Source organism: Grus americana, chromosome 17 (assembly GCF_028858705.1).
Source record: "Grus americana isolate bGruAme1 chromosome 17, bGruAme1.mat, whole genome shotgun sequence".
Taxonomy (NCBI): Eukaryota; Metazoa; Chordata; class Aves; order Gruiformes; family Gruidae; genus Grus; species Grus americana.
Genome location: NC_072868.1, coordinates 15,591,366 through 15,614,576, shown reverse-complemented (window position 1 = coordinate 15,614,576; position 23,211 = coordinate 15,591,366). Strand labels below are relative to the sequence as shown.

Genomic DNA, 23,211 nt, shown 5'->3' with positions numbered 1-23,211 from the left:
CCCCAAATCTACTGATTATATAAGGCAGCACATAATATCAAACTCTGCGTTGTAAACTGACACTATTTGATATCTTTTCCAAATGCCATCTGCAAATACTATAATTAGAATATATACTTTTTTCTAACTCATTTAACAGCAACAAAAAAAATCAAAAAACTTTCAGGCATAAATTTTCAGCAGACATGCAGCAATAAATGCTTAAATATGCACTAAGTCAAGATAAGAATTTGCCTTGTAGACGTATTGTTAACACAGACATCAAATTAGCTTGACATTGGCTCAGTAATGAGTATTTAGGGCAAAACAACAGAAAATGAATTGCACTGAAATCAATCAGTATTGGAATATCTATAAATATACACATTGAAGTCTAATTTAGAAACGACTTCTCACGTTTAAAATTCTGATGTAATGTAAAGAAGCTTCTATTTGAATTTTCAAGTGAAACCTTTAGCACTTGGATTTCAACTGAAACTTAGCCGATGCTTTTCTTGCAGCACGATAAGAGTAAATTCTTTATTTAAATACACTGTGATAGCGACCAGCGTCCTGTTACAGCACTGGAGGCAAACTGCAGCCTCAGTAGTAACCCCAAACCTTCTTCCCCGACAAAGTTACCAGAGACAACATTGAGGTTCCTACAGAATGTCCTTAAAACTTTCAGATACTGTTAAATATAGGCCCTCGCTTAAATATTTCCCTGGGCACCATTAATACTTTCCCAGTCAAGCTCCTTTGCGAGCACGCAACAGGCAAATCGTCCGTTTGCGGTATGATGTCTATACCTTTGTCTGCTAAATCTCACGCACAGCTTGACGGTGGCAACGCGAATCGTGAGATACCCTTTAGCAGACTTGTCTTCACTGGCTCGGAAAATGCTGCCTTATCCTGGAAGACATTGATTTTTCCACCAGTGGAGGTGGGTCCTGCTTTGGAGGATGTCTTGGAGGAATTGTTCAACGTGCTGGGTGGTTTAGCTGGGCCAGCCCCAACGACAACCACGTATGTCATGCGGTGAAATCCACCTACACGAGCAACACAGTTAAGTCCAGACACACAGAAAAACGTGAATGAGTCCATCACGTGCACGTGGAATAATCCGGATTCAGCTGCCACCGAGGTCTGAGTCTCTCCCGCTGCTGCATTGCCTACTCACGGTGTGGTAAAGCCTGCAGTTGCATATTTTGGGACCTACTCTGGGATTAGTGTTCTTGTGCTGGCTCAGACGGGAAATATCAAAGAGGCAGTCAGGGAAACCACAATTGCACAGGCTACATCACTCCAGCCCTGCCACAGCCAGAGATCAGAGCGAGCTGCCGGTCCCAGAGCTGCGCTTTGATACGCTGCAGGCTCTGCTAAATTACCTATAGGAAAAGGGAGGACGGAGGGTGACCCTGTGACCCGCCGCTCAGTCCTGCTTAATCCCTCCAGCCGTGGTCTGCAGATGCGGGAAGGTCCCTTGATGTATGTCTTCAGGAGAGCGAGGATGAAAAAGTTGCTTAAATGCTTGTAACTGTCACAGAAATACAAAGCAAGCAAAATGAATGTTGGGTTTTTCAATCGCTAATGTTACCCTGGATTCACTTTGCTTGCAGATTCAGTTAGCATATATTTATTCTATCTTAACATTCACTGTGTTGACAGTAATTTTGTTAGGGACAAAATATTACAATCAGAACCAGAGTTTCCAGTAAAAGGATGCGTTTCATTTGCTGCTCCCCCTCCTCCGCTATCTTCTCTGCCTCTCACCACCTTGGTCTACGTGAAGCAAAATTATTTGGATGAATCGTGCAGAGGCAAGGTACTTTCAGTGCCTGATACTGCAATGTTATTGTGCAAAATGGCATGTTAGCCTGGTTAATAGATTATTTATTTTCATTAAATATTGATTATCAGTGGCTTATGCTGGCAGGCACTTTCCTGTTTACTGTGCAAGTAACTATATGCCTACGTTCTGTATGGTAGGGTTTTTTTAAGTTAACTGTTCAGTCTCATGAATTTTCATGTTTTGGCACTGACTGACATCTGCATAGTAATTCTGCCAGTAAGTTGCGTGTGCATTTCACTAATGCAATTTTAACCTAATGTATTCAAAACTCCCTGGAGCGAATGAGGATGTTTTAACCAAGGGTCCTGCCCTCGCTTCACCAGGTAAGCTACCTCAGAAGGCTAGCCCAAATTTTATGAAGGTTTCCTAAATTCTGTGACCCCACACACTACTCCTCTGCCTGAAGCCTGGCAGTGCTGGCCGTGGCACCGGCACCTTTACTGGCTTATTAGAGATAAAGACATAGAAGAAGTTGTAACAGCAGAGAAAAGTATCTGAGAAATCTTCATTTCTGCAGAATTCATTCACTCGAAATCAATTAGTACAATGATACGTAAATGGTGAAGGAAGAGAATTTCTGAGCAGTTTTGTACTGTGATCCAGCGTACGGTTTTGCATTAGCACCAGCGGTACAACAAGCAACAATTATAAGGCAAAACGAAGCAAGTCTCTGCATTGTAAAAGAAGTAAATCCAGAATAAACTTTTTTTTTTCTTTTTCCAAAATTAAATATGGCTGGCCTAATGATCGAAGGCAGCACTACAAGTTTGGCTTTGCGAAAAGGAGAATAAGGGATTTCAAGGTTTGCCAATAGCATAAGAAAACCACATTTTTTTTTTTTTTAAAGAATGAAACTCTTTCATTTTTGCTCATTATCTCTTACATATCCTTGCAGCTAGAACAAGTCTAAATTCATAATTACTATTGCAGAAATCAGAAGGAAATATCAAAAATTTCTCTCACACCAAAACAAAATTAGACATAGGAATGCCAAAAAGCTTTTCATAGAGATACTGTATTTGAAATATTGCATTCCAGTAACCTAAAAGTACTTGATAAGGTCAGAACACTTCATTGTGACGTTATCATTTCTAAACTACTCTGAAAAATCAAAACAATAGTGGAAAAATGTTGGCATCTTGACCTTATGGAAACAAAATGTTATGGCAGCTTTTCATAAAAAAATATTGGTGCATGTTCTACATTTCCAGAAAATCATTTCAGGGTGATCAAATGAGAAACTTTTTTGTCAGGAAACGTTTGACTCCAGCTCCATCTGTTCAAGGAAATGACTTTCACAGAAAATATTGCTTCCTTAAAATGGCCTCTGCAGTTTTCTTATTCCCTAACTTGGTAAGTCTCAGAGATGTTTGTCACATCTCGCCTTCAGACTGTGATGAAATAATATCACAGACACAGGGGATGCCATGCTGCAAATATAATAAGGTGAATATAACTTTTTTTCAAATGTCAGTATGGCATTTTGAAAAAACCCAATACCTTCGTTTTCAGTTAAAATGCATAACAGTGATTTCTGTTTCCAGAGCCCTAAAAGCCAACGAGCTCATTGTAGGGTAGTACAGTGATAGTTATTATGAGATTAGAATATAACAATAATCCACTTAAATTATTAACAGCGGGCTAGTACTTCAAAGTGACCCTTGACTCTTATCTTCAGAAGAAATAATAGCAATAACATTGTCATTAAAAGGAAAAGAATTTGCATTTCAATGAAAGCTTATTAAAAAGGTTTTGTACAGTTTTGAATATAGATAAACATGTGCAGCATTTCCTTATGGGGAGTGCAAATGGTCAATAGACCCCTGGGGAAATGAAAGGAGGACTCCTGTCAAAACAATGAGAGCACACATTTGCATCGCTATTGAAACCTGGTAAACAAGTTTTTTTTCTAGTGATGGTATTGGGTTGAAAACCTGAACAATGAGATTTTCTTGGAACATACTGCACACATGGGAATTAAAATGCATTTTCTCTTTGAACCATAGCATGTGTAAGGGATTTATGTTGTTCAAAGTAAAAACATAAGTGGATGCTAATATCCTAATTCGTCAAAGAATAAGCCCAGGCTTAAATCCACCTTTACTTAGCAAAGCTCTTAGGAATGTGTTTACCTGCAAGAATATGCCAGTGGCTAATGAAATCAGCAGTAGGTGTTTACAGGGACTGGAAGGGATTAGAAGAAACGTCTAAACTTGTTGAAAAGACATCTAAAGTGGCTCTGTAATTTGTTTCCTGCTACAAACGCCTTTGAAACCAAAATAAGCGCACTCTGTTTTTTTCTGGTTTTAGAATATACTTGATGCTTCCAGCGTTAGTATTTTTACAGTGCTTGAGATTGTGAAATACGTTTCCGTGCTGAATGCACACTTGTACACAAGATGAAGCAGGCTGGGTGTCTTAACTTTTCGGCCAGTGGTGAGATCTAACGGCTGGTGCTATGGAACTGGCACTAACGGTGTTCTGGGGTCTGTACGATGCGTTTAACAAAAACACATTACTTGGCAGTTTTGCGGTGAGGAGCCTGTGCTTTGTAATGTGCAACTTGTGTGTCGATTTAGGGTCAGGTTATCCTAGTGGATGGACTTGTCTCAATGTTATTCTCATTTCTGTCGTGTTTTGGTGCACGGGTGCGGACGCTGCTGTTGTTTCCAGCTGAAGCTGTTCTGTTTTATGCATTCGGTAAAACAGCCCTGTGAAAAGGAGAGGGAAGCGTAAAATTCTGAGGCAAGGACCGCAGACTTGTCTCCTTCATCCTAAGTGAATTAGCCCTTCAGCTAGAGAGTCTTACACTCTGTCTCTGTAATCCACTCCATCAATTAATATTTCGTAAAGCCCTGCAAAGCATAATCACCTCTTCAAGCAAGAACTGAAAGCACCACGCTGTTACCACAGCGGAGCAACCACCATCACTTCTGGCTGCTCCTAAAATGAAGGAGCTACCTATTTAAACCAGAAAGGAGCCAGTTTTAGCATAGGTGAGTTTTATAGCCATCGAACAACTAGATAAAAATGAGCATCACTTCCATGCTGTCCAGGCTTGGCACAGCCGCGAGGCGATTCTCTGCTCTGCCTTCCTCCTTGCTACCCCGTTTGTAATTTCCATGGCATGATAATTCTCAAAGTCAAAGTCATCTATCTGGCTGACCTCCTCCTCAGACTGCCTCTATTTGCAGTGCTATTAAAAGATGTTATGAAAAGATGAACGATCCCTCTTTCCAGGACGTAGTATTTATAGCGTACCACTAACAGGTAACCCATGTCGCGCAAGCGGAGTCACTGGAGCCCCGCTCTCCTGGGCTTGCTGGCGTATTTGGCAATGTTTGCACGTTCTTGGAAAAGGAGAACTCGGGGGATGCAGAAGGCAACCCCGGGGCCCAGTGCCAGGCCAACCGCACATCCCCCAGAAAATGCAGCGTATGCTGGTGTGACATTTCCAGGACACGAAGTGCACCGCAGGACGACAGCTCAGGTTACCGGGCTTCGGGAGGAGATTCTGGAGCTGCGCCACTTGGCAGACCTCCAGGCATCCGAAAGACTTTCTGGAAAACCCACTTTCCTGGGGAAAACCACAGGTCAGAGCCTCACCCCTCTCAGCACGCCGGGGCAGATCCGATTATCCCCGGCTGCCCCCCCGCCCCGCCGCTGGAGGACACGCTTGGCACAGGGCGGGGTGGCCCGCAACACTCGGGCAGCCGGTAGCCCAACTCCCGGCAGAGCCCGCGATGCTGGGGGCTGGGGGGGCTCCTCGGCACCGGCTGCGGGGAGCGGGGACCGCCGGCCCTCCCGGGCGCGGCAGGACGGGGGGTGCCGGGGCGCGGACGCCCCAGCCGGGGGAGGGTGCGGTGGCGGCGGGGGGGTGGGGGGGGCGCGGAGGGCGGGCGCTGCCGACGGCCCTTCCCACGGCCGGGGCGCTCCGCGGGGCGGTGCGGAGTGGAGCGGAGCGGGGCGCGGCTCGGAGGCTGCTGCGCGCCATGCGGGCTGGCTGAGCGGGGCCGGCCGCCTCCAACTTTCCCGGGGAAGGATGGCCTCCAATTTCAACGACATCGTGAAGCAGGGCTACGTCCGCATCCGGAGCAGGCGGCTGGGGGTGAGTGAGGGCTGGCCCCCTCCCGGGCTCGCCCGAGGGGCACCTGCCTCGGGGCTTTTTTTCCTTCCCCCCCCCCTTTTTCTTCCCCTCCTTTGTCCTTCTTGCAAACTGAGCTCAGCGGGTGTCTCCGCAGGGGAGACGCCAAACAAAAAAATTGGGGGGGAGGGGGAGAAGAATAAAGGCACCTGAACGCGCATATATATATATATATATGCATTATATAGATATACACGTGTATATATATATTTTTCCCCCCTTCTCTCTCCGGTTGGGAGATGGGGATGCTGACTGCCGGGAAGGCTGCGCTGCCTCCACCTCCCGGCTCTGCCCCTCGCACGGAGCCCCCCGGAGGGAGCGCCCGGGGCCGGGCAGCCAGCGCCAACTTCGGGCCGGAGCTGCGCGGAGGGCTCGGACCTGCGGCGAGGAAGGGGATGGCCGGGAGGAAGGCCGGGGGCTGGGGGTGCCTGTGTCCTCGGGGCTGAGAGTCTGGGGGTGCGGGGAACTTTGGGCAGGGGTGAGGTCTGAGAGTGGTGAGTCCCGGTGTTCCTGCAAATCGGGTCTTTAAGGTCTTGTGTGGGACAGGTGAAGACCTTGTGATATCTTTAGGGCTTTTAAGATCATTGCATTTGAGTGGCACAAATGAAAATCCCCAAAGCCCCCTTTAGCGCCTTATTTAAACTTCTTTTAAGTCTCTCCTTTTACTACCATGGGGCGTTCCTACTTTCAGTTGTAGGTACCAGATAGGCAATAGTGGGGGCCAGGTCCCTGCGGCACCTTGTTTGGCGTATGTTCTCTTAAAGCCTGGTCTGTTCCTACAGTTCATGGGCTGCTGCTACCCGCTGTCCTGAGCGGGCTCCCAGAGCCGCCCCAGGGATGGGACTTGTGTGCCCCACACCTCCTGTCTCCCTTAGCGAGCCAACGCGGCTTAAGGGGGACACTGGAGGGAGGCTTTGTGTATATAACATGCTTTAATTGATGTATCTGCCTCTCGGGACAGGAACACAACTCATTTCTTGTGTTTGCTGAGATACGGTGGGTTGGCAATTCTGAATTGTTCATGGCGTGAGTTTTGCATCAAGATTTGTTACGGGAGGGTGTGTGCGGTCATCTGAAAGCTTTTGCTGGCTCATTACGATTATAGTTTCATTCTCTTACTGTATCCACATTCAATGGCTTCTCTACAGTTTTGATAACTTGCATCTCCCTGACTTGTTTGGAAACTGGAAAGCTTTTTAAAGTATTCTAGCAGGCTGTTTTTCTTGTACCTGGACTTGCAGGTATAGTTCATCCTTTAGGAACTGCCTGATTCTGTGACAGATGGAAATAACATCATTATGAGAGAACTTGTAGTAAATTTGGCAGAATTAGTGTATCGTAACTATCCTTTCATTACTGGATGTGTATTAGTATTCAGTTTGCTCCAGCATAAATGAAGAGTCAGATAAAACTTTCACGCATTTTTCCATCCTGTAACGGTGAAACGTAATGGGCATGCGAACAAGGTGCATCTACCTCAGAGTAAATTCTGTTGATGCCTCTGACTTTCCTTTGTTAAGGCTTTCCAAAACACTTTGGGTGGTGGTGGTGAGGAAGTGATCAGTGCCCTCTCAGCAGAAGCGCATTTGACAGTTGAATGCAAAAACAAAGGAAAAACCGGAGAACGACATTGTGTCATTGGAACGAATGTTAAATGTTTCCTTTGAAAAGACAGTTTCTTTATCCGATCTCATTCCTTCTAATTCCAAAGGTTTGTATCGTTATCAACGGCTGGAAAGTGTGAAAGGGGTGATGGCAAGTGCTTTTCTGAAGAAGTCCAAGCAAAGTCCCAGAGAGTTCCCATGGCCACAGATCTGTTAAAGTGCCCCAAGTCTGTTGCCCTGAGCTGCCCTTGGCTCCGGGCATCCCGATGCCTTTCCAGTGCTGAGGAGGACACGAGGAGGGAAGGTAGTAGCTGCTGTGATCTGGCTGTCGCTGCTTTAGGTCTGGTGGAGGGAGAAGTGACCTATTCAAATCTTGCTGCTCCAGTTGTTTGGAAATAAGTATTTTCATGAGCAGTAATGCTTTTCTCTCCTTGTACTTTTCAATTTACAGTCTTGGCCCACTGCTTAAGGATAGATGGTTGGAACACGGCTGCAGATTTCTTCCTGTAACTTGTATTTTCTATAAGCTGCTTAAAAGCCCAGTGCCCTGATTTACAACACCCAAGTAGAAGTGGGTAATTGTGATTAACCAGAGGTCTTTAAATGCAGGCCAAGCTTGTGCGGCACCCTCTTCTCAGTATGCAGCCCCGGCTAAAACGTGTCCTTTCTCCTTTGTGAATCTTCCTCCTTGCTGCAGGTGTGTGCGCAGGGCAGCACTGGAGCTGGCTGTGCGCCGGGGGCTGCCGCCTGGCTTCAGCAAGAGCGTCGATCCAGGCTCACTCGGCAGCTAACGTGGGCTTGGCTCCTGCAGAGGGGAAGGAGCTGTGCAGCCAGCTTGTTTTCTGGTTGGGGGAGGGCTGATGGACACCCAGGAGCTGGAGGTGGGAAGGGAGAAAAATACTTTAGACCTTAAAATATGAACTTTCAAACAACTTTCCCACACCCTGAAAACATTAGGAAGGACAAGCCTACTCCAGCCCCTGTTTAATGGCGACGGATTTCAATACTGCGTGGTGGTGAGATGTAAGTGGGAGTTATTGAAATACCTTCCAATATTATGGTGGCACCGCTGTAATCAGTGCATTGTCTTTTCAGACTGAATTCAGCTCCTGGATTTTTCTCTGTAACGCTATGGTAATTCCATCACCAAGGGAACTAGGAGCAGATATTGTATCTACAAATTATCTCGAGAAATGACTTTTCTGAATAACTGGGGTGCAGGTGCTACATTTGGAAAGAAAGGGGTGCAGAAAAGCAGCTTGCTCAAAACCAAACCTCTGTTAGAATAAAGATGACAATTCTGATAGGCCCTACTTTGCAATCCCAGATTGAATTTAGGCTAATTAGTTTTGTACCTGGCCTGGTTTTGTGCACTTTAAATATGTAAATCTAATTTAATATTATTTAATAGAATAGTTTCCATAGCAACATTTGTATCACATGTGTCTTCTGCAGAGCCAAATATATTCAGGAGAAAGCTCACTCTTCCCCATTCTTGCCATCCTTATAGGGAGAAAAAGAATTCCCTCAGCCAATGGTGTCCCTCTGTTACGCCATTAGCAGAGACACAGAAAGCTGCTGGCAGTGTAAAAGCACACCCTTCCCGAGTTCCTTAAAACAAACCCCAGCTTTGCTCTGTGAGCAGTGCTTCCATCAGTGGCCACTAGTGACCGCTGGACCAGTTTTGGGAGAGCAGATCCTCCGTTGCGCTGAGTGCTTTTGCTTGCAGTCACCTTTCACCTCTGTATGAAAGTGCTTTATATCTGCATATGAGACAGAGGAGTCGTTTTATGGCCTCTCTACCTAAACAGGATTTTTGTGATTACGATATTCAAATAATGTCTTGTTCTGTGATACAGATGTGAGTTTTCTGAGGGGGAATACATTATGGGGATGTTTCTTCTCCTTAATGAAAAGGCCGGTTCTTGTGTTTTCATTTTGAGGATGGGTGGACGTGCGATGCTCGTGGACACGCTTGGGCCTTCGTTGTAGGTTGGACTGGCTTAACTGAGTGTTCAAGTAAGAATTAAAAATCAAACCAGGAACAAATCTTTGAAATAGAGGGCCTTTGGTGAGCCTGAAGAGCTTTAAAAGCAAAGAGGCACTTCAAAGTCTTCTTCGAGGTGCAGCCAGCCCAGCTCTCCCCGGGGTGTGTGTTGGCCGCAGTCTAACGCTTTTACTGAACTCCCTGTTGTTAAGGCTTAGCTTACCCTTCCCGTGTCCACGCCCAAACTCAGGTTTGCTGGAAGCCACGTATCGATGTGAGCGGCAGAAGCTGCTCTAAGGATATTCTCTACTGCCAGTGTCAAGGTGTAGGCAGAAGTGCTGGGGGCTCAAGGCGAAGGCGGGTGATGTTCCCAAAGCCTGTTCCTCAGGGTACAGGCAGCGGTGGTGGGAGTGCTGATGGTCTGGCACCGGGAGGGTGCTGGCTGCCCTTCTGTGCAGGGCTTTGAAGACGATGCTGCTCCCCTTGGAAGACCCTGAGGAGTTTGCAGGCATCTGGCCTGTCCCCGCCTCTTGATGTATGGGAGACTGCTGGAGCAGGATGCCATGGGGTTAGCTGTCAGCCCCTGGTTTCTGGTATGCCAGCAACACACTTGGAGTGTCTCGTTGCATTAGGTGATGAACTACTGGTAGTGTCAGAGGGAAACAATCTCTTCGATGAGCAGCAACTGCCTTGAGCTGTCCGCAGCTAAAAGCAAAATAGTGCTGACCAAGCAGAAGTGCCTCAAAGGACCAGCTGAGAGGTGCTGGTGGTGAGCAGATATGTCTCTGTTGAGGAGCTGTACGTATTCACAGCTATGTAATGCCTTGCAGAGTCTGGTTTGGCTCTGCACAATACTTGATGGACTAGAAAACATTGGCTTCCAAAAACATTCTCTGTGCCTTGCTTGGAGACTAGATATCTGCTTCCCAGTTGAGAGTTGGGCTGTGGTGGCTTACATGTTGCTGCTTTCCAGGAGGGTAAGATACCTTTCCGAGCATACATTAAGATGATACAAATAAGAATGTACTCTTTGTCCCAAGCTTTGTCTACTACAAACGCATCTGGCTTGTGTGCAGGTATTTCCACTGTGTCCCCATTTCTCAGGCAGCGTCGCTTTTAAACTCATTAATGTAGCAAGCGTATCAAAACGTGAGCTTCATTCTGCGTACTGCGATGCTTGACCTGTTGCGCTACAAGGTGGATCAAAGCTCTGCGTAGGCGATGTGAGGAGCCTGTGTTACTGAACAATCTTCCAGGAAAAATCCAACAGCAAGGATAGACGGCATCTTTTAAATTTTTAAGGCTTAAAAATAGATGTGGAGCCATCCACAGTAGTTTGTGCTCTCATGTACGCTTCCCTCTGTCACAACCTTCCCAATGCTGAAACAATCTTTATCTGTCTTGCTAATAAAGCTCTTAAAATGTCTTTGTTCTGGGAGACTTTTGATATAAGAGGTCTATGCCATAATACGATATAAATCCAGATTGAAACAAGGAATGAACCGTGGTTAAAAAGCCGAATGTGCAGCGGATTGCGTACTTCTTTCACTACAAAGCAAAGGAAGCGTAACAGTTGTGATGCTTTCTGCTTCAGCAAACTTCTCTTTAACATTGAAACTGTTTCTGCTCCCCGGCTCTTCACAACATGTTGCTTCGGGTTGTCTGCCTCTTCGTTTGGTGGTGAAGATGCAAGAATTGGAGCTGTAAAAGAGCTTTGGCTCTTGCAGACGTCGAAGTAGCCTTCCCAACCTTAAATGAATGTTTTTGCAAAGGATTCAAGAAAACACTAAAGATCACAGGTATCTAAAAGCAGAATAGGAAATGCTGAAATAATTTGCATATAAAAATTAAGGTGACCTGTATCCTAGAAGAGGATGAAGTTTTTTCCTTTATAAAAGGCAGGGTTATTAAAATTAGAAAAGTGTAGGGCAACATATGCTGCTGAATTAATATACATAGATTACTGCTTCTGCATGGCAGAAGTACTTAAAACAAATAGTCCTGGCAATTTGTTGTTTGTTAGAAAAGCCTTACAAAGTATTTATCTTTCTAGACCATACACTATTGCTAACTAGATACACTGGATGTTTACAACCCAGAAAAACAATCTGAACACTAAAAATAATGTGTGGAACTCTCAGAATTGGACATTATTAACAGGCAGCCTGATTTATTTTATTATTGCCATGATTTTATGAAGGTATTTCCTGCATGTGGAGGTCTGGGAGTCTGCTTCTCAAGTTTGTATTACTCTCAAATTATTACAGGCTATTAAAAACGCTCATTTGGGAGGACCCATTGACTTTAATGGAGCTGTGCTAACAGCTAAGTGTCTGTTCCTAAAAATGCAGGTCTCTGCAGAGACTTCTATATCTGTTGACAGAGAATAAAGCTCACAGAGAGGAAGAGAGGGGTAAAGTGGAATTTTTTTACCTAGCAATCTGTTTCTTGTACCTCTGTCTGGCAAAGGAAACGCTGCTAACAGATTTTTGCAGAATCCTGTCTCATGAGGTATCTTCCACTTTGCACTTAGGAGGCGAGGCACAGAACTGTTCTTGCAGTCCTATCTGTTTAACAACACTTCTAATTAAATCCGCAGTCTGCACAGCCTGCTCTTGGGGTTGTCTGTAACCCCATCTGTTGGAGGCACCTCCTTGTTATGCAAGGAATGATCAGCCTCATCTGTCTATTAGAGTGGGTCCTCCACGGAAATTTGGGCTGGATCCAAGAGAAAGATCTGAGCACCCAACGTGAGGGTTAGCGGGGTTTTAGCAGCTGAAGCCCAAAAGTGCGGTTCTGATAGCACTTGTGTTGTCCATGGGAGTTTCCTAAGGACATGGAGATCAGCCAGTGCCCTCCAGGGTTTCAGACATGATAAGCATGGGGTTGTCCAGCATCTGGAATGTTCCTGCAGTCCTGCTTGGGGGGTTTCTGTTGTTATCCTCTGATGGGGCCAGATCTTCTGGGGACTAATGTGTAGAATGGAGTTTTAGATGATGGCTTGCACCATCTTTCTTAAAGATGGAGAAACTTCTGCCCATACATCTAGCAACATGGTTATTCAAAGAGCTAAAGAGGAACTAAGCTCAGCCTAGACCTCTCCTTCCAACTGCTCCTTTTGCAAGGCACTGTCCTGGCTGTGCTGGGGACGATGTGGGTGCCTTTCCTCCTCAGTGTCCTTGCCCTCACTGATGGAGGAGCGTAATTTGATTTTTTTGTACCTCTCCAAATCAACTTGCGCATGATTAAGTGATTTTTCATTACAAGGGTGGCCTTATGCAAGTGCTGAATGTTACTGGAAATGTGGCTGCTAAGTAGGACCTGACTTCGTGGAGTGGAGGGAAGGAGAAGATCAGAAGTTGTGCTTCTGAAAGCAACTGCGTTGATGCCAGCGATCTCACTGGTGCAAGGATTACATAGAACAGAAAAAAATTGTGTGGGTGCCGTTGTTCTGAACACTATTTAGCACTGATCGGAACCAGCTCAACCAAATTCAGTAAAGTCCTGATCATAGTGACATTGGGGAGGTAAAGGTTAGTAGTAACAGCGACTGGGTCTCTTCTGAAAGGTGTGACTGCTGGAACTACAACTGTAGACTTGTTCCCTCTTTAGTATTAACCTTGTTGAGGGCAGAAACTAGATCTGTGCATGTCAGTTTTCTTTGCTTGATGGGTCTGACTAGCTCAAAACCTCTTAATCACATCAGTGTGAAGGAATGCGGTGTAAGTGGTGTCCTCCACGGCAGAACTAGGGCGCTCTGGCCAACCCCATAGTAGGAATTTGTAATAGTTTGGTCTTCAGTTTGTGCTAGAGCAGGGACCTGACTTCTTCACAACTTTGTAACTAGTTGATTGTTTCTAGGAAATGCTTGCTTAAGTGGAGTAACATGAGCAGTGCTCAAATAGTTCTGGGTTCATTGAAAAACTCGATGAAAAAATCATTCTTAGGTTTCTGGACTGCCTGCTTCTTCCTTTGATTAATGCTCTACCGCCAATATTAAACATTCACCCAGAATTAAGAGGATGTTTCTCTCTTGTGTAATTGAGTATTGCATGAGAACTTGCATGTTGGACAGTAGCCATATGCTAGATTGAAGTGGGGAAATACAACAATTTTGTGCGATAGGCTGTTCCTCAGGAAGTATAGCATTAACGCTTACTGCATACACTTGCTTTAGGATTAAAGGAGAAAACTTCTGATTCATACTTAGAAGTCTGGAAAAACTTTTGGATCAAGTTTTGGACTTGTCCACTTCAGCCCCTCCCCCCCCCTTTTTTTTTTAAACTTCGGTGGAAAATTTTTGATTGTCAAAAGCTGAAAAGAGGTGAAGCTTTCAGGGTTTTCTGTTCTTGATTTTAATTAAACTGACTTCTGTAGGAACTTCATTGAGAAGATTGGTGTTGAACATTTAAAATGACATGTACTTTTACAAGTTTTGCATAGCACTGTTTCTGTGAAACCTTGTGGGAGGAGAGGTAAAATGGGGGAGAGACAATCTGCAGGACTAGAACCATATGGTTAAAGAGATTGGTGCTTGAATAAGCGTGCCAGAAAGTTAATATGGGGATTTTAGAGCATGAGCTGTGAAAACTGGAAACAAGGATGATGTAAGGCTGGGGGTGGGGAGGAGAAGGAAAAGTTGTCTGCCTATATCTCCAGTTGAAGCAGCTTTATTAATAAAACTCATGCGTTCACCTATACAGCTCCTTTCAGTCTGGAAGCACTGAGAGAAAAACTGAACAGATTTCTTATGTACCATCTTCAACCTGCAAGATATTAAGCCCATTGGATATTCATATTTTTAGAAAACTGTTAAATAAGGTGTTGGAACATATTCACAGATATTAAGATTTTTTTTATTGCTTGGAACTTGTCAGTGACAGCAGGGATAGGATCCAGAACATTGCTTAGAAAGTTTGAGCTTTTATCCTTGAGTTGGTGAGGGGAGGAATCCTGGAACACCAGTAAATGTCGTTCAAGACCTAATGCAGCTCCATCTGGCTGCTGGCATCGGGTCTATCAGCTCAGGAGCAAGTCCCCTTTGGATTTCATCTGGAACAAAGTTAATGGGAGTAGAGTCCAAGTCAGTAGGTGTCTCGATGGGGCTACCTCTGGAATTAAAGCAAAGATCCTTGAAACAAAGAAGTTGAGTTAGAGAAAAGTGAGCAGCACTTGTCCTTCGGGAGCTGCTCACCTTGCGTGATCCATGTGTTGGAGGACCACGGTGCTTAGCACTGTATTCAGGATGAGTTAAAAGACGGTTTTCCAACTCACATGGTGGAATTACATTTTGTTTCTTCTTTTAAGGTATGTTAATTTTGGCCTTGTGTAAATAGGTTGGAGAAGCAAGGGTCTGCTCTCTTTCCTATTGGGCCCGCACTTTTCATCACACCGCTTCTCCTATCTGAGTTTCATCTGAGCACCCAAGTTTGTTTTGGATATCACTCATAGCCCAAGCTATGATTCTAAACTCAACTGGAAAATCTGAATAAATAAAAATAGGCAAATCTGATCTTTAGGATTGTGTGCAGAGAAACAAGAGAGAGCCTAATTTGGTTCCAAAAGAACCCCAACCAAAATCCGCCAAAACAAGCCTAAGAACTGTTCCGGTTTTTCTCTAAGAGGCAGAAGATGGGGGATTACAGATCGTGATTTTGGAGTATGAAATTCCTGGTTTGATGGTGGCTGGTTTTAGGAACAGGAGCAGCTTTTTTTGTACTTTCCAGCATGTTTTCTGGTACGTTACCTTCCACGTTCCCCTGTGGAAGATGGGCTTATTTGGTTAACCAAATCAATGAAGCTCCAAATTTGCCTTTTTTGCCTGAGTTAACTAGTAAACAAGTGGTTCTTACCCATTTGCTATCTTGTTCTAAAGACGGAGTTTTCATTTTAACGAGTCTAATGCAAACCTGTCCAGAACACCCTTTTTCTTCTGCTTTTATCTCAAATGCTTCCTGATCTTCTGCCAGTTGTGGGTCCCACTTCTGCGTTTTCACTATTTGCTCTTCCTTTGCTAAGACAAAGGTCTGGCGCTGGCCGCGCTAGCTGCTACGCATACGAAAGGATATGCCAAGAATGATTGCAAAGGCAGAGAAAGAGAAAGAGAACCCAATTATAAACAGGTAAAATTTAGTCTTTCGTGATTTTGATGCCTTTTCATCGTCACTTCGTTACACAGCGTGAAGGTAATTCTCCTGCTGGTGCACGCGGCCATTGCCCTGAGGGTCGATCAGTGATAAATTAACATTTTGCAGTGTTTGTGGAAACACTTGACAGAAAGTAACAGATGTAAGGTCTGCACCTGAGACTGACATCTTGATTTGATGTTTGTGTAGTTTTAGGTATACCGGGGAAGTTGATGGACTGTTCCCATTATCTTCTTGTCTGACTCCATCAAGTCCTGTCAGAAATACCAGTGAAAGTTCAAGCTATTGGAATGAATAGTGGGGTTTTTTTTTTCCCCCTTTACTGAAAATAATGTAACTTGTTTCAATTCAAAATACTACTGATTTTACCGTATTGATATTTCTCCCCAGGAATGTTAATGTAGGAGATTAAGCTGTACCTTCACTTGCCGAGTAATGTTTATCTGGGGAACTATCAATGCCCCGTGGTTGGCGAAGGAAAAATTCCTCTTACTGCTCTCGCTACCGTCTCCGTGCCAGCGAGGATGGGCGTTAGCTGATTGTACCGAATTCCCCGCGTGCTGCTGAGTGCGGTACTCTTGGCACGGCGCTTCTGGGAAAATACAAGTGGCTATTCTCCGTTAAATGAAGTAACGCAAATGGAGACAATATTCTGCTCAGGTTTCCTAGACATTTTTTGTATGCAGCAGTTATACTTGCTTGAGGATGGAGTCTGCCTAAATGTGAATGAACTCTTGAACTCTTTCTTTAACCAGTACTACACAGCTGGGGCAGGAGAAATTAATAGAAGTTGGGTTTGTCCATTTGAACTAATGTTTAGATTAGCCTAAGCAAATGCAGGAGCCAGTGGAAAGCTGGAGTCTACCCAGGAAGCCCTGGTTTAATCTGTGTTTCTTTAAGTCAGTATTAGTTCATCCCCCCTAAACAAAACCAAACCTGAATAAACAAACAAAAACCTTTACTAGGAAACTGCCTGAATTTTGTTTTTAAAATATTGGACAAACTGTTGATATGTTTCAGCGGGTCGGTAGCTTTAAAAGGTCTGGCAGAGCCATGGAGCTCTTGCAAGCAGGATCATCGGTGACACCCGGGACGGAGCCATCTACGGCTCACGGCCCCGCAGGCTCTGCGCTGACTTGGGTCCTTTGGTGCGCTGCCGTCAGTGATTCCAGGTACACTGAAGTTATCACTCTGAAGCCCGTGCACCGAAGTGCTTGGAAAGGGAAATACGTTTTGAGTGCCGTGGACTTCTCCCTGCAGCAGTTTTGAGCAGAGTATCAGTCCGTCTAGCAACAGACTCCAATGATTTGCTGCAATCCTGTAAGGCAATGCTGAAGTGCTTGTTCCTATGATTTAATGGGCTGTAATTCTGTCACTTTTAACAAAGCGCTATGTTTTGGTGAAGTCCAGCTTGCAGCGGTTCACTTAGTAGCATGATTTGCTCTTTCATACAGATTCGCTTTGATTTTAAGACTGATCCAAGCTCGAGAGGTCGGGGGAATGACCCATGCTCACTGCGCAGCTCTGATGTCAGGATTGAAAGAAAAATGGAAGGAATAAGATAAGTTTGCCTTGTGTTGGGACAGTACGATGGACTAACCTTGAGACTTACTTGAGGTGTTTGGAGGGATGGGAGGTAATGTATTTGTTACAGGAAGCCCGTGATGCTTTCTGAAGCTTGCAGTTAAATTAATGGAGAATGGCGAAGAACGACAGCAGGCCAGAATGGGCAGTCATACCCATCTGTTAGTTATGGGCTTGCAGGGCATTTGTCATCCTTGGCTCTCCAAGCAGCACATAACCGGCCTCATTAGCTGAATTTAACAGGTGGGCAGGTGGCAACAGGTACAGCTGAATTGTTCAAGTCAAACATCGAAGACTGAGAAACTGAAGCTCTTCTCCCACGTCTGGCTTTGGACGCTGGCAGCTAACTGCTGCAGAACGTACTCCGCTGAGACGGAGGCCTAACTCACGTGCGCTTTCTGCCTTTTATTGTCTCATTACGTGTAGGCGCAAAATTCCACGTCTAACTCTGAAGTACAACTCTTACAAATGGTTGTATGCTCTGGGGGGCTGAGGCAAAGCCTGTTGCAGGGAGTTGGTGAGCAGGTACAGCTCTTCCTCAAACGTGGCGCCAGGCCTGTCGGTGCCTTCTGACAGCTGGCTTCAGGAGAGCATCCCCCGGCCACGGCTTTAGCAGCCGAGCTTGTGTTCTTCTAAAAGCTGTGAGGGGCTGTTACCAAGGGTTAGCGCACGTGCACGTGTGCTCTGCAGCCTCTTTGCATCTGACGTACTAATTGGTGAGCTCCATGGACTGTTAATGAGCTGTATCAGTGCCATTTCCCCCCTATAGCCCATGTAATTAAAGTAACCAAGTCAAATACTTAATGACAAAAAAAAAAAAAAAAAAGAATAATTCCAAACCATAATTCATCGCAGTCATTTTAAGTCGTTCAGCAGTTACCTAGTTCTAATACAGCACTAAATCGTGTTAATGCACTGGACCGCGGGAGGGGCCTGACCCAGCAGGACAGCACACCCAGCTGCGCTCCGCAGGGCTCGGCCGGCCTGAGCGGGTTGCACAGAGTCGCTTGTTAGTCCACACTGAAGCCTTTACTACTTTTTCTTCCTTTAGTAGATAGAGTCCTAGGCTGATTTTTCTCCTGTCCAGTTTCATGCCTAGAATTAACTGTGCCTATATATAAAGCTTAGCAGATGTTCAAGGAACCGAATGAGATACTTAGCTCCAGCCTGACTTTTTTAAAACTGTCACTGGCAAGAGAGGGTTTCTGCTGTAAATGCTTCTCGGCACTTGGAGGCTCTCTCCTCTAATGGCCTAATGCAGCCCAGAATTATAACCTTTTCTGTGTGTGATTTTAAAGAAACCCAGCAAACCAGCAGCCCTATACTTTGAAGGCTGTAAGTCCATCAAGAAGGGCCTGAAAGTGGGAGGATATTTCAGGTAATGCTCTCCTTCTAGTGATACTGCATCCAGCTCATCGTTTTTGCAGGGAGAGGAGGCTGGAAGTTGAAGTCTTGCTTTTAATGTCTTTTAGGTCCTGAAATTCTAGACAGTCATTAGAGAAACTAAAAAATGGAGTCAAGTTCTGTACTGCCCTCCACCACATCAAACAGCACGTCTGCCTATCCCTTACACATCCTGTGTATTTTATTACGCAGTGTAATTTATTTACACATTAGTTTATTAACAAGTCTCCTGTGAGTTGCATGTAAGGAGCACCTGCCAACCCAAATTCCAGGCTCCGTGCACTGAGCAGAGAAGGGAAAGAAATGGCTCCTTGGCAGAACACTTAGGATACTCGTGTGGGATAAGCAAGTCCTAAATCCCAGCCCTGTCGTCTTAGTGACGTTTTGCGTTAGCAGCTCTCACTGTTCTCTTCCAGGTGCCAGCCTCCTGGGTGTCCTGCGTTCCTGGAGCCCTTTCCCTGCTCCTTGAGGTCCAGAATGTGGTTTTAGGTGTTCCCCCAAGTCTGGTGGCTTCTCTGCACTGTCTGGGCTGAACCACAGCGTCCTTCCAAAGCCCTCAAAAGATCGTATGTCAAAGAGATTTCACTGGTAATGTGCTTCATCATCTGGCCAGGATCTGTAATTAAGATATCTTTGAACTCTAGACTTCCAGCTGCTGAGTGCATCAACAATTTGAAGGGGTACATTGCTTCTAAACTACTTTATTGACAGTTGCAGTAAAGGGCTCTCATAAGGTCCTGGGTGTCCCTTTAATTTTCTTTTCTTTTTTTTTTTTTTTTAATAATCTGCTACCAGGCTGGAATATATCAGCAAGTGCCTTCTCGTCTTTCAGTGAGCCCATTCCATCTTGAAATCTGCCAGAGGCGACCTGTGGCAGCAGCAGCAGCATTTTTGCTGAGCATTTTTCCCCCTTTGTCTGAACCAGTGACTAATACAGACCAGTTACAAGTAAAACCTGTAAAATGCTACTTGTGTTTCCCTGTCAACGTCCATTTTCACAGAGCATAGTAGAGACACGAAACAAAACAAAGGCTCCATTACTAAATTGTTAGGTAATCTTGGGCGAGCCATTTTACTGTCTGTGCTTAGATTATGCTCCTCACCACCCTGCCATGGCTCGGATGATGTGCCCTAGATCGCAGCACGCAGACTTTCAGTGGCTGAAGATGGTTTGGCAGTAAGTAAATCTTGTCTGTGGAATGAATCCCATGTAATCATGAAGGACCAAAAAAACCAAAAAATCCAACCAAAAAAGTTTTAGAACAAAGTTGCCTTCTAACTGGCGTGCCAAGAGGGAATGCCTCTGTAGGCTCAGATCCAGCTGTTTGGTGTTTTAAACTAAGGCTGGAAGGATGGCTTTGAGTTCTGAGCCTGAACCATTAGCAAAAATCCCACTTCTGGTTGATGCAATTCCAGCTGGGAGGAAAGGGGTAGAAAGAAGGAGTTTTTGAAGAGGAAAGACTGATTAAAATGCGTCATGTTTTAGAGCGGTAGGCATCTGTTGTGACTTGCATTAATAAGGGTAAGAGCAAAAGAAGGCGTATAGATTCATAACGATCTGCCGAGCATTTTTTTGTGCGCTGGTCTTATAGCAGGTTCTGGCCAGGGCCAAAGCTGGATTTTGTAACTTGAAGAAAAAACTTTGCAATCCTGAGCAATATTGTGCATTCTGAACAGGCGCAGAGACAAGATTACAGCTTCATTCCCTATTAGCAGCTGCGGATGACTTAGTGTAAAATATTGTTTCTGAAGATGTATACTGAATGAGAGGAAGGAGTGAGGTTTATCTCTCCACAAATGGGTTTCTCGGGGGAAGGAGAAATCTAGATTATTTTCTTTAGTCACCGAGAGAAGAAGATAGCTTTATGTAAACCAACTTTGATTTATGTAGTCATTATAACCTGATCACAATGAATAATGCAATATTGCTTACTCATAACATACAATAAATGGGTATTCTGGGAGAGTGAAATCGTCTTGTTGCCAAGCGCAGCGTTATCTTTGCAGACAACACGTGGTCAACTTTGCTGCTTCTTTTACAAAGCCAGTGAACCAGACTACTCTTCTGTGCACCATTTAAGTCATGCTAAACACATTTCAGTACCAGTTAGATATGCTTACAGCTATGTGATTCCTTCTAGAAATCCATCTACTTGTAATTGTTTTATACTTACGCTGTGTTTTTTCAGAATGAAATAGCGCTGAACACAGCTACCGATATGGGGAAGAAGCAGGCAAGGGACCAAGCCGGGCTGGAGAAGTAGGGGCAAGTCATAACCTTACAGAAGAAACACGTTCAAATTAAGTATTTCCCTTTTGTGAAGTCATGGGAAAATTGTGAGGTCTTCACTAGAGCCGCGCAGTCCCATTCGGCGTGATACGTAAGGCATCGCCACGCTCGCTGATGCCTAGACCTCTTTACTAGAAAGCAGTCCTCCAGTTTTTCAGGAAGAAACAGCTACCTAATGGAGATCTACTGCTTCAGACGTGTCTGAGGAGTGAATGTAATTAAAGGAACAAGCTGCAATCTGCCTTTGTTGGCAATATTTCATTTTTCTAGATGCAAAGCAAAATTCTAGGTCTAGGCTCCTCACAAGTTTCCTTCAGGCTAAGAATTCTATTTCAGGGCTCTTTACTACCTTCTGAACCAGAAGTGACATATTAAAGCGTTTTTTTTAAACAGAAGACTCGAGATCCAAACACTTAGCACGAGCTGGCTGATTGCCTGTGTGAACACCTCCCTGTTGGAAGGGACCTCGTAGCTGGAGCTCCAGTCCGCTGGAGACTCCCTGGCAAAGTTCAGCAAAACCACTCAAATAATTTTCCTTATGCAACTGAGGTACTTCAGTGGGTGAGCCAGCCGTTGGTCTTGGATAAATTGGCAGCATTCTTTTTTCCTGCGAAAAAGAAAAGTTCAGAACATACTGTGAGAAATTTCTTGCGCTATTGTGCTGCGCCTTTACTGGATTATCTGTTTCTAGAGGTTATCGGAGTCACAAGCGGCAAGTTTCTGGCGATAGCCCAGGCTTTCTGGTAATCATCCAAGCTGCACGATGGTACTTTCAGCCACTGCTTTAAAAAAAAAAAAAAGCAAAGTTTGTGTTTATTTGACAGCAAGTTCAGTGTCCCTGAAATGCAGCTCATCGGAATTCTGTGTTTTAGGGCAGAGAGCAGAAAAACACAACACGGGAATGAAATAGGGCAGCTTTCCCTGAAGGCTCCCTTCTTGTTTGCAAAGGAGAAATTTGCCAGATGAGACTTTGTGCTACTGTCTCTGACTTCTCTGTGTCCCTCTTAAATAACAAACAAACGAGGGGTGGGATTGTTTGCTCCTGAAGTGAAATAGGCTTGCTTTGCCGTAATGCAGTGGAAGCCACGCATCTTAGTTTAAAAAAATAGCCAGTTTTAATCCCCCTGCCCCTAGATATGAAAAATAGCCTTCCCCCATCCAATTTGCAAGTATTTGGCTATTTCCAGATGCTTTTTTAGATGAGTTGCTGAACGAAAGTGTTGAGGGGTGGGGCAAACTTGCTTTGGACTGAAATGCAAATTTTACTTTCTAAATTCAAATGTTTGTTTCGTGTGTGGAATAGCTTGTGCTTCACATATAAAGAATGACATTTTAGGCACTCAAAAAATCTAGCTTTTAGTTATCTCGCTTTTCTGATCAGCTGGGAGGTGGTGAAGACTGACGGGTCTCCCTCCCCACACCCATTTCCAGCCGGTCCAGGGGTTTGGGTCATCACGTAGGACAGCAAGCCGCCCGTTTCTGTTTCCCTCTCTGCGTGAGAGTATTCTCAAACCACAACTGAACCATGAAACCCAGGAAAGTCAAAAGAAATGTTTCCACTTTACTCAGCCAGATGCTGAGCGGTTCCAGCTGAGGTTAATAGCTCCTCTGCTCCACGGTGTATTTCCAGCATCCGAAGGAGCCCGGGAATGGCTGAGCTATCCTGCCTGGTTTCGAAGGCGTAGCAATGAGAGGCAGGAATCTGAATACTCGGATTGCATCATTCCTTTGAAGTCGCTCCTTCTTTGACTTCAGTTGTGGTAATGATTTATATCAGCTGATCTTCAGAGCCAAAAATAGAACTGTTTTGACGTGACCTTGGACATGCATATTGGATCACCTATCTGGGTTTCAGATGATCCACTTCATAAACAGTCGCATTATTTCCCTCACGTTTTAGGTTGTTGCCTGCTCAATGGGCTGTTAGAAGCTGAAATTTTCAGGAAAGACCATAGGAGGTAGAGGCTAATTTTTGATACTCGAATTAAATTCTGAGTTAGGCTTTCTCGGAAGATCTCACAGGGAGAGCTCTGTAAGTTTTAGGTGTTATGCAAATGACAGCTATTACTGTTCTCTCTCAGCACATCAGATCCTGATTTGCTGTTTGGATTATCTAATCACTGTCAGCACAAGTGTTTGGAGTGGAAGTAATTACAGCAGTTCTTTCAACTAATTCCTGTTCATGGAGTAGTAGTGAAAATGTTGATCCGAGGGATAAGCG

General features: G+C 44.8%; 1 protein-coding gene across 6 annotated transcripts in view; it reads left to right on the top strand.

Annotated features, from left to right (window-relative positions):
* Positions 1–5,748: 5,748 nt before the first annotated feature.
* Positions 5,749–23,211, top strand: part of DOK5 (docking protein 5) — a 44,763-nt gene continuing 27,300 nt past the window's right edge. For all 6 annotated transcript variants that reach the window (XM_054845663.1, XM_054845665.1, XM_054845660.1 and 3 more), the window contains exon 1: positions 5,749–5,939. In XM_054845663.1, the coding sequence (XP_054701638.1) occupies positions 5,874–5,939 (66 nt within the window). In that variant the 5' untranslated portion in view covers positions 5,749–5,873. The remainder of the gene's footprint in view (positions 5,940–23,211) is intronic.